Source organism: Macrotis lagotis, chromosome X, assembly GCF_037893015.1.
Source record: "Macrotis lagotis isolate mMagLag1 chromosome X, bilby.v1.9.chrom.fasta, whole genome shotgun sequence".
Taxonomy (NCBI): domain Eukaryota; kingdom Metazoa; phylum Chordata; class Mammalia; order Peramelemorphia; family Peramelidae; genus Macrotis; species Macrotis lagotis.
Window position 1 is genome coordinate 666348905 of NC_133666.1, and position 12149 is coordinate 666361053.

Below are 12149 nucleotides of genomic sequence, written 5' to 3' on the forward strand. Positions count from 1 at the left end.
GTGTCACTCGATCTTATTGGGAAGACTTCTAATGTATCCCATGGGGCAGGAAATATTTTAAACCTTTAGTAACTATAAAGTCCAATATACTTTGGAAGCTGTCTTCAGAATTAAAGCCAAGTCCTAGGAGTCTGCTAAGTACCATTCATGCAAGTAGATACTTTGGAATATTTCATGTAACTTCCATTAACATTTCCCACGGATTCAATTTAATTGAGTAGAACTGAGATTCAGCAGGATGAGTAGGAGCAAAAGCAGGTGGGAGTTATCCTAAACTGAAGCTTGCCAGGACCAGATCTTTGTCAGGATAAGGGACACTAAGGATTCAACAGAAGAGGTCATTGTAGAGTTGAACCAGTACTCTAAGAAATCAAGACAGAAAAGGATAAGAGTGTAGCCAGGAAAGGAGTGGTGATCTGGGAGAGAAAAGGACAGAGTTTGGAGATCACACTGAGGCCAGAGAACAGAAGTTTGGAGTTGGGGAATGACAGATTTTGATTGGATAAGGAAATTTCAGTGAGGGATGGCAGACCAAGAGTATAACCACTTCTCTGGGGATAGCTGAGATGAGGTGAAGGACTGAGTCATAGGAAATGAGTAAACTGAGGAAATGGGAGATTAAGGTTTTTGAGGAGGTTATCAATATGAATGTTGAAGTATGAGGGCAACAGTTGAGGACAGAGAGAGAGATCGTAAGAATGTCCAGAAAACTACTGGAGGTCAGTGGACCCTAGCTTCCTAGAATTCTGATTGAGTGGTATATATTGATGGAATGAACCTCAAAAAAGAGGTGACAAGGGATGAGAGAGAACCTAGAAGTAGCACTGGGGAGCTCGGAGTATTCTAACAGGTAAGGGATGAGCAGAGGGGCAGCCAGGGCTAGAAAGGGAGACCAGAGAGGTTCAGGAGGGAGCCAGGGTTCAGAGAGAGCCAGAAGATGGAAGAAATGAGAAAGGAAGTCATTTAAGATGAGAGTAAGATTGCTACCAATATAAAGCATGTGTTCCACACACAGTAGAAGGAGTGGGCAGCTTTAGAGTGGGACATTTGATGAAGGGTGTTTAGGAAATGGAAATAGGGGAGCAGGCAGTAGAGGAAAGAGAACAGGTTTGAATGACAACAACCAAGAGTTCAGAATCATTTAGATGTGAAGGATGTGACCAGAAAGGAGTTTGTTAATTACTGAAGAATGAGTTCAGGTAGATTATCACAAAGATTTGGTGGAACCAGCACTAACTGGTTTGCTAAAAGATTATTAAATTTTCAGTATAACCATTCATACCTCAAAACTGCTACAATTCAGAGCAATCTTTTGCTTTTTTTGATCATCTAGATTCAAGAATGTCTCTAAGTTAATAACACAGATTAAACTTAAATGTGTGTTACACACGTTTTTTTTTTTTTTCCTGGGAGCCTCGTTGTTAAACATTTAGCCACTCACTCACTCCTCTATGTGACTCCAATATAAACTGCCTGGGCCCAAAGGCAGCTGATAGAGAAGAAAGTCATCATCATCAGACTGGAGGCCTGATGACTGAGGCTAGAAGCAAGAATAAAAGGATTTGGGGGCAACAAGGTGGCAGGATAGAGCACTGACCTTGGAGTCAGGAGGACCTGAATTTAAATCCAGCCTCAGATACTTAATACTTACTTAGCTGTCTGACCTTGGGCAAGTCACTTAACCCCACTGCTTTGCAAACCCCACCCCCACAAAAAAAAAAAGATTAGCAGGATTTAAGGTTGATTTTACATCCATTATCTCATCCAGTCTTACAAGACCCTAAGAGTTTGGCCTCAGGAAGGTGTTCTCTCTAGGTTTTAAGCAGCTTGGGAGAGGGGACCAGGGAGGGGAGTTCCCTTCCCTAAGGGTGGCCTAGATCAGTCAGTTGACAGGTAGAAGTCAGAGTGAGTAGCATCTACCTGAGCTCTAGAAAGAGGTGCCTCTTCCCCACTCCCCAGAAGGCAGGAGACCAGCCACAGAATTCTGCCAAATTTAGAAGAGGTCAATGAGAAGAATGGCTTGGAGTACTATGGACATGTATACCCAGAGTACTTCTAAGAGGAACTGCAAAGATGCCACTAAATTCATGGCCCAACTGGTGTCACCACTAACAAGGTCTTTGGCAGCCCCGCCCAGGACAGGGTGGGTTCTCTGGTTCTTTCAGGCCAGGAGGGCAGCCCTCAGCAGGTGGGGGCTTCAAGGCACTATTCAGACTCCAGGCAGTTCCCAAAGTCATCATCTATTGGATGAGCCCTGAGTAACTCCCAAAACCTTTCACTAAGAGAATAGCTGATCCAGCCATCTCTTACCACAGGATGATGACAATGCTCAGTCACAGATAAGCAAAAGTAAGCAAGTCCAGTCTCTAGCAAAACCCAGCAGGGCCCAGAGATCTGTCCTCAACACAAACCATTCATCCGAATTACCTCACACAATGTGTCCTAGATAGTTCCCCAATAAAAAAAAACAAAAGAACAGCTATTTTTTTAAACAAAAGAACTCTTGTTAATTACTTCAAAATTCCTGTGTGTGATAAATTTAAAAGAAAAATCTTCAGTGACCAATTTGCCTATATTAGTTAAAACATCACTGGAGCTTCAAGGGCTCTGCTTCAAACTCCACAAATTCTGAACAATAACTAATCTAAGGAGGAAACAATAGTTTTAAAGAGTGCATTAAATTCATTGTCAAGCTTCTCTTAGAAAGAGGGAGATAAAGTTAAAACAGAGTCTGTCATTTCCCTTCCCTTCAAAATTTGCCTTCAGTTATTGACGAAATGGTCATCCTATTTCACTTTGCTTCCTTGCCAGTTAGTCCCTCGCTTTCATTAATAAACATAAATATAACAATTTAAATTCCCTTGGGACCTTGTCCTCAGTTTTGTACTAACATAATGAGGAGAAACATTTTCCTCTAAACACACCAACAGAATTTCTCTATCTGCAGCCTGGTGGATATATAAAGAGTGAAGACCTTCCTTCAATCCAAGTTCCAAGGGATTTTATTAACCTTTCTCAAGAAATAACCTCATTAGGAAATAGTCTAATAATATGAACCAAATGTCAGGATTTAAATATTACACCAGCCAAACAAAATTATATTTAAATGATGAATGGACAAAAGTTTAAAAACAATCAATCCTCCTTCTAGTTCTACCATGAATATAGTTCAAAGCTTAGGAGTAATTACATTTCAGGTTGGGGTTTTACTCCCAGTCTCAGGAAGGTATCTAGACTCTTTATAAACTAAAAAACCATCCAAACAGCCAAAGAGAAAAGAAGCAACATTGCTAAAATATATTAACCAAAATAAATCCTTTGGGGAAGTTACCTAGCAAAATACGATTCTCTTAAAAAGCATCTTTTTGACGTCTTTTGGGAAGGTAAATATTGGGTCCACTTCATTATCACCCCCACCATGCTTCCTAGAATCCACATGCACAAAAGAAATGGCCAGTATCTCAGTTTATACTGGTTTGTGTAATTCCCTAAAATCCTAATATTTTGTCATTAAATCCAGGAAGAAAGCTGGGGCTGGCTCAAAGAATAGTGTTTCTTTAATAAAAGAAGCTAAGAACTATCACACTGAATCAGTTCCAATGACTGAACCAACACAAGATTCTTCTTCTTCTAATGAGAACCAACTGGTCATTTTTAAGGAAGCAGGAGTGTTCTTAATAATCTGGTATCATGCTTTGGTGGCAAACTGCTGAGTGTAGATTGACCAACCTCCCAACGTGACCCAAATAGCCCTAAATGACCTACTTTAATCATACATTACAACCCTATCATCCATTATCTTAGGTGTCAATCAATTTATATCTCATCTCACTGCCAAGGGCCTACCCTATACTTGTGCCCCAAATCCCCTCCACATGTTCTCAATGGCTATAATCTTGTCAATTTTTTCCCTAAAATCTGCACAGAGGATTCACTCAACCCATTGGAGACTTCCTTTTGGTTCTTTCACTTGGATTGTCCTCTTGTTTAAGAGTGTTTGCATTCTATGGTCCATAATTTCTACAGCTGAGCTCTAAGAGGGATCCTCTAAAACCCATTAATATCCAGGGCTTGATGAGTAAATCTACATTCATCCTGTTGCAATCCTTCATGACTGTTCAGACGTCAGTCATCTCCCTCCCCCTCCTCTCTCTGAGTCTTCATTTTCCCAGACCAAAGAGGGTTTGGGTCATCATTTTAGTCTATTCTCAAGCTGCTTCCACCTCAATCATTTAAGCTGTCTTTCCTAGGACCAGAACTGCATACAATATTCCAAGGACAATCATCCCAATTTTGTACCAGGGCAAAAAGAGAGTATTTTCAGTTTTGTTCTAAATACCCTTCCCAGTCAAACTCCGAATTAGCTGCCTTAAGGCACATGTTGAAAATAGTTGTCATTACTTTCCAAATCTTTTTCTTCAGTGATAACCAACAGGTGTTAGCATCTTATTTACCTACCCTAGTCGATCCACCAAATCCCACAGCACATTAGCAGTTGGGACCAAGGGAGAACCATCATACAAAACCACCGAAGCTCCTGTTGCAAGCACAGATACCAGCCAATTCCACATCATCCAGCCAATCTGGAAGAGACAAAAGGGCCAATGTTTACACCAAGAGACATCTCTCCATTCACTCAGTATTTTATTTACTTGGATGGCAGCCATCTATGATGGGTTAAGAAGGCCTGTTCCCACCCACAATTAGACATTTTATACATTCAGTGCAGCATGAAAGGATGTGTAGGGCATATGAACAATACCATAGCTAAGTCAAAGAAATTTGAAAAGGCAATGGGGCAAGCAAGAGTCAAGTCAGGCAGGGAAAAGAGCAGATCTTATGTCCATACATAAGAGAGACCAACTCTAGACACTATAGCTCACTTGGCAGTAAATAAAAAACTAGAGAACCACTCTCCCCCTCATTTAGTTCTAGGAATCCTCTAAATAAGGAAATGAAATACTGTATTCTCTGGGGTATAATTCCTCAATTAAGGGTAAAATGATAAAGTTTAACAAGGAAAATCAGTGCCCTGATGTAATCATACCTGAAAAATGCAAAGGAAAAAAGAATAGAAGAAATTCAAGCTATAAATCTATTAAACTGTTTGCCTAGATAATTCACTACATAGGTGAGCACTATGAAAATCACAAAACCACAAATCACCAAAGCATTCCACACTGCAAGGTCCCTTAATTCCTCCATCTTTGGCATTAGCCAACAATAACAAAACCCAATTTTCCAAAGAAAGCCAAGATAAACTTTCTCATTCAGTATTACAGAAAGAACAAAAGAAAACTAAGTTTAGCTTGCAACTCTCATTTAAACACTGTTAATTTTTTTAAGACCACAAAATTCATTTTACCAAAAAAAAAAAAAAATCAACCCACTCTCCAGCTTGATAACACTACAACAAAGAAAAGAGCAGTATCTAGGAGCCCTAAAGAGCACTGCTCACCCTCAACTCACAACCAACGTGACAGCAAAAGGACATGAAAGAGGAGTCGGCACTGACCTAGTACAGTTGGCACTTGGCACGTGTAGATGTAGCCACTTGATAATGATTACTATGTGATGCTACAGACAGTCATCACCTTTCACAAGTGTATAGCCCTTTTGAGTTTAAGGCACTTTGGAATCCATTATCTCATTTGCTAAACAGGTTATGATGCAAATAGTCTGCATGAAGATGAAATCATTTCAAACCCTAAGAGGCAGCATATCCTCAATTTAAATTTACCCTCTGAAAAAACATTCCAGATCCACAATCTATCAACAATGAAAGGTCCTACTGTTTTAAGTCATCAAACCCCAAATACGACAGATGAACTGTCTGTTCCCTTTAGAGAATGGGTGCTTTTTAAAATTCAAAACCTCAAGGCCATAAAATGTTGATTTATTGAATACAGTCTTAAGAAATCTAAATGAATAATGGCATCCAATGCTTACTCTAAACCTGGTCCAGGGGCAGATGCCAAATGTCAGCTCTCCTCAAAGGTATAGATACTCCTTGGATCCACATGTTTGAGCAACACAGATTACCAAGTGGATATCAGCTACTATCTCTACTCTCCCACCTTCTTACCACCACATAACCCAAACCTAGTCTGAGAGAGAACTACTTCTCTCCCCCCATCCCCATTCCAGCCCAGAATAAACCATGCAGATCCTTCAGCCAAAATGTTATCCTCTAATAGAGACCAATGTCAGACAGCAGTGGGAGACATGCCATTCACACATGAAATTTCAAATAAATCATTTTGGTTTGTTATCTAGTAATTTATCTTTTTCACTCCCAGAGACAATATGGTGAGAGTGGAAAAGATACTGGACAAAAAGTCAAGATTTTTGTGTCTTAGTTCTCACTTCACCATTAACTAACTTCTTGGCCTAAGTATGTCTCTGAGACTCAGTTTTCCCATTTGTAAACAAGACAACTGCACAAAATGCTTTCTAGAGTCTCTTCTCTTTCAATTAAATAAAGTATTAAGAGACTCTGTCTATGGCACTCTCTGGGGATACAAAAGTAAAACAGTACTCCCTCAAAAGTCTTATATTCTGCTAGAACATTTGTGACTGTATTTCTAAATCTATTCATATTTTCATCATGTATTACTCTTCAAGGAAAAAAGTTCCTTATGATTACTACTCTGAATACAGAGTAGCATTCTCTTTTATTTGTCCTTAAGCTTACTTTTCTCAGGCTTCAACAAGGGCAGGCCAGGGTGGTCCTAATGTCTGGAATTCAGTGGGGAATAATCTCATTTGCTCTATATGTCCGTCTCCACAAATTAAAAATCTCAACCAAACCCCCATCAATCCTAATCCTTTCAGACTGGAGAGACCTAGACTTTACCAGATGCTCCCAAGACAGTCTTTCTATTCTATTACTCAGGTAAACAATCCTTTCTCAGACTCCCATATCCCAAGATCTGCATATACTGAAATCACAAGGGCAGCAAGAACAGGGTGGTATTTGGCCAACTGCAAAAAAGACCCAATGACAATAATGACACATAAGCACATTGGGATTAGATGAAGAATCCTCCTCATAGACTAATGATACAAAATGGTCTGATTTTTTTTATACACTACCCTGGAGATTCTAATAATGTGCACGGTTGTAGAGAAAAGAAAGAGAAGTAAGGGAAAACAACATGCTGAACTACTGAAAGTATTTCCAAGTCACAGATGAAGGGAAGAGAAAAAGGAGGGGAGAGTTTTATTTAGGCACACACACAATCTTATCTAGCCTCTGGAACTAAAACCAAAATACTTACTGTGGTATAGTACATAATGATGTCACTGCTGGTTGTGTCTCCATGAAGCATGTGTTCCTTGAGATGTTGGATTAGGGTGCCCTACAGAAATGGGGAATAAAAACACAATCAATGGAGCTATTTTCTTTTAAAGACAAGACATCTTACTACAAAATGTATTCATGTAACTCAAGCACATTTCTCAAAAAATACAAATCTTTTACCCATTCTAAGAAACTTGATTTCCAAGCCCTTGTGAAGGGATGAGTAATTTCATCAGGTCATCCTGCTGCCACCTGGGAATATGATACCTGGGAAATGCTAATGAACTGGACAGGAAAATGCCAAGGTGCTTTACAATTCTCCATGTTTCCTGGTGCTGAATAGACTAATGGTCTTCAGTGGAACCTGCCAACTGTAGGCTAAAAAAGAAAAATGATGGGCCCCCAAGGTGAACAGCTTCTGCTGTGGACACAGACAGTGAGTGCAGCTTTCCCACAAGAGGAGCTGGCCTGGCTCTGCTCACGCCATCAATGTGCCCCATGAGGCAGCTGGAGGCTTAGCCAAGCAGCAGGTAGAATGCAGGACCCCCAGCCAAGAGCCTAAAATAAACAAATAAGCCAAGGCCGGCCACAACTCTCCTTTCTACAACAGAGAGATCTTGCTTCCTAGGGACTCTAACTATGTGTGAGCAGGGATTGGTTCACTCTTTGACTCGGTAAACGCAACACCCAGAACAGCATCTGGCATGCAAGAGGCGCTTAATAAATGCTTCATGATTAACACAAGCAGAAGAGACTCTAAAGGGCTAACGGGGATTGCTCTTCTACAAATAACATTCATTCCTTGGCTCAGAGGTTTTATAAAACTAGGTAATCAAGCAGGGCTACCAGGGGCCTCTCCAGAGCTCTTTGTCCTCTGGGGCCCCCTGCAGAGGAGGCACAGACTGAGGAGAGGCATGTGGATGGCGCCCACCCCTGTCGCACAAGAAGGAACAGGAGTGCAGGCACCTGGGCCATGCTCCCCTCAGATCTTCACAAGGGCTGCCTAGGAGGCAGCTGTTCCTAAGGTGTATCAACCTCCCTCTACCAGTGAGGAAAACCAGGCTCCCAGGGGTTGACCGCCTGGCTCACAGTCAGTGGGCCAGTAGCTAGGTCCAAGGCCAGATCTCTGTTCCTCCCACCATGCGCCATGGTCTCCCCTAGGAGAAGCAGAGAGAGGGCAGAGCAGAGATTGTCCAGAACAACTTGGTCAGTCTGGTCTGCAGAAATATGGCCGGGACCCAAAGCTCAGCTACCTACAGGGGGCTTCATCCCTCCCCTTCATTACTAAATCCAATGCTTCAGAATTCTCCAAAAGGCCTCAGGAACCTCACAGCAAAGAGGGAAGGAGGAAGGGAGGGACAAAAGAATAAAGAGAAAGATTTCTTTACAAAATACAAAAATCAAACAAACATTGATTAGTCCATTGTTATCTGACTAACATAATCCAAACACCAATACAGGCAAAGAGGAAAATGACTGTAACCATTCCTTCTCTCTGTTTAACTTGCTATTAAAAACTAACATTCAAGTAATAGTTTAGAAGTGGTCTGGGAGGATGAAGTACTGGATGATCCCCTCCCTCTTTCCTTTTCCCTACTCCCTGGACTTGAACAGCTTCAGTTCAGGGAAGAAGTTTTTTTGGTTTTTTTTTTGTAAGGCAAATGGGGTTAAGTGGCTTGCCCAAGGCCACACAGCTAGGTAATTATAAGTGTTTGAGACAGGATTTGAACCCAGGTGCTCCTGACTCCAGGGCCGGTGCTCTATCCACTGCGCCACCTAGCCGCCCCAGGGAAGAAGTTTTAAAAGAGAGCAAAGCCCAAGGATAAGAGCTGTTTTATTCAAAGAGGGCAGATTATAATTTGGGGAAAAGTGGAAATTATAGGAAATTAGTGGAACACAATACACATAAATTTCTAAAGAAATTTAACTTTTATAAAACAAATCTGATTTTAGAGCATTACTTAAGTGAGCACTGTAGCACAACATGTGCTAAAAAAAAAAATCACCCTTAATTTCTTTTCTCTGTAAGGATTTTCTTCTGTCAGATTTGCTTAAAGGAGGATACACATGTAAACTCAAGCTCTCTCTCTCCATTATCACAAAATGGTCATGATATCTAGTAAAGAAAACAAGCTAATCCAAGAGGATTCTGTTTCTCTGTTTTAAACTTAGTATTTCAAATAAAAGACTAAGATTTCTCTCTCTCTCTCTCTCTCTCTCCATTCAAATGCCCTTGTCACAGTGAGGTGGCACAAGATCTTTGGTTTTTGTGGGTTTCAGGCAGATATTCAAATTTGGTTTTAAACAGGAAAAACAAAGTAGATTTCTAGGATCTTTCAGAGATAAAGTAATGCCAAGGGAGACTTCAATAACCACTACACTCCATAAGCCAGGGGAAATTAAAGCCAAAAACTTGGCCAATGGAATATACTTCTGCTGCTGATTTTTCAACTAATTTAAATGGTTACTCTTTAGAAAGGGTCAACTGGTACCATCTTGCCTAGAAATTTGAAAGTTTCTATTTTTTAAAAAATTAACTCCTGATTATTTTTTGTTCAAATATGCCAAGACCTAGTCATTTTACTATCAAATTCAATCATATATATATATATATATATATATATATATATATATAAGTTTCATACTCCTAAACTAATAAAATGACTTGAGAACCACAGACGATGCTAGTGCGTTAATGTATTTATTTCCATTTGCTCCCAAATTTTCATTTCCTATGTGTGTTCTAAATTTTAGAGAATGCAGAAGCAATACAGTATAGTAATAGTGAGAGTAAGAAAGACCTACAACTGGATTCCTATCTCTGACAGGTAAGCCGCTGAACCTTGATGATTCTTGGGTTCCTCAGCTGTAAAATAAGGATAATAATCTCCCACTCAAGGACTAAGGAAGCTTATGTCCATGAAACACTTTGAAAACTGTGAGGCACTAAAGAAATATCAGCTCTCATGATGGTGATGAAGACTGGCAAATGCCTTTTTCCCTACTTCTTCAGGAAGACAACGCTTCAAAGGGAAACAATGAGGAGTGAGCTACTTTATATTAGGTAAAAATTATTTCTGGGCCCCTGAAGCTACTGTTAGGTCCATGTATATGCAAGAAAAAAGTGTAGCTCACTAAAAGTATAAACTGAACAGGTAGCATATTCTAATTGAGTTTTGGTAGCAGGGTAATTTGCGTTTCTAAAAACCACTTGATTTTTCCACCAATGTTATTTCTCCTGATGCAAATGATGCCCAAGACTCATGTTTGTAACACTGGCAGCTGCCAAACTGTCATCCTCAGCTCTTCATTTGTAAAGTGAGCATTTTTACCACTTTTGACAATAATAGAAACTGTGACCAATCTCTGCTCTGACTAATGGAAAGAGGACCTACCCCAGCAGAATGCACCATGCACTTTGGAGCTCCAGTGGTACCAGAGGAAAACATAATAAAGAGGGGGTGACTGAAAGGCAGTTGCTCAAACTCCAGCTGGGGGGCCTGATCTCCTTTCCCAGCTCCAAGGAAGTCATCCAGAAACACGCTGTAGGTAAACACAGGAAACAAAGTGGTTCAAGATCATTCAGGGTTTTCTGAAATGTGGTCTGTAACCCCAAAGGCATCTGAGAAATAGTTTTTGTTCACAATGGGACCCTATCTTTCTAGAAGAACAAAACAGCACTAGGTGCTGTATACTGGAAAAAAAGCAGTTAAACATCATTAATTTTATCCTAATTAAGAAAAGTTATTTAAATTAATAACAGCTTTTCATTTCAGAGCCATTCACTTTACCAGTCATTAGGCCAAGATTCTTTAGCCAAGCTCACTCTATTTCAATAGTGTTGTTAATCTAACCCAACAAATCTATCACCTGGTGACCACTTTCCTAGTTAAGAGTCTTCTTGCACTTAGCCAGGTGAAGTCAGCTGCTGCTCTTGCCCCTGAAGACCTTCTGGTGCCAGGGAAGGCCTTCCCAGAGCTCCAAAAGCCTCAAGTTGGACCTCAGGAAAGGTTAGAGAATTTTAGAAATGCTTTAATAAACTCAGCAAATAAAAATAATTTGTAATTATCACATTTATTTTTAGGCCATCACATTTAATGGGGCTCTTCAAATAAGTGTGCTAACTTTCATTCTTAAAAAGGCTACCCCTCCCCCATTTTTTCACTAATTATCTGATGTGGGCAGATAGGTAGTAGAGTGAATAGAGGAAAGGGTCTGGAGTCTGGGAGATCTGAGTTCAACCAAGACCCCTGACCCTCATTATCTGGGTGACTCTGGCCAGTCACTTAATCCATTCACCTCAATGTCCTTATGGGTAAACTGGGGCAAAAGGCAGCACCTACTTCCCCAGGTTATGAGGATAAGATGAGAGAATCATCATAAAGAGTTTAGCCTGATGCTTGTCACCGACTGAGTACCACCCTAATTTTTTGTTAGTATTATTTTCAAACTCCTCCTCCTCCTCCCCCTCAAAGAGTTGAAAAGCGCTCTCCCCAGCACCAGGTTCAGAGACTTGCCCAGGGGCCTGCCCAGCCAGTGCCAGGCTCAAGGTCACGGCCCTCCTCCCCCATCCTCTAGGCCAGTCTGCCTGAGCAGCCAGTAGGCCAGCCTGCCTGAACAGCCACTTGTCAATGACCTTCACCCCATGAGGAGCTTGTGCTGTGGCTTCCCAAAATTGAAAGGCTGGAGGGCACAAGCTCCTGGAGGTTTGCAGGCGCCACCCGGCAAGCCTTCTGCCTCAGGCCACTGACAGGCCATTATGGAGAAAGGTCAGATTGTCCCAGAAGTGCCTTTTCCACCTGAGAGTAGGAGTAGGGAATCAGGGGCCAGGGGCTCAAACTGGAAG

General features: G+C 40.9%; 1 protein-coding gene across 2 annotated transcripts in view; it reads right to left on the reverse strand.

Annotated features, from left to right (window-relative positions):
* The window catches only part of AACS (acetoacetyl-CoA synthetase), an 87782-nt gene that overhangs the window by 40090 nt on the left and 35543 nt on the right, over positions 1-12149 (reverse strand). For both annotated transcript variants that reach the window (XM_074205374.1, XM_074205375.1), the window contains exons 8-10: positions 10699-10846; positions 7281-7361; positions 4459-4583 (exon numbers count right to left, since the gene is read on the reverse strand). In XM_074205374.1, the coding sequence (XP_074061475.1) occupies positions 4459-4583; positions 7281-7361; positions 10699-10846 (354 nt within the window). The remainder of the gene's footprint in view (positions 1-4458; positions 4584-7280; positions 7362-10698; positions 10847-12149) is intronic.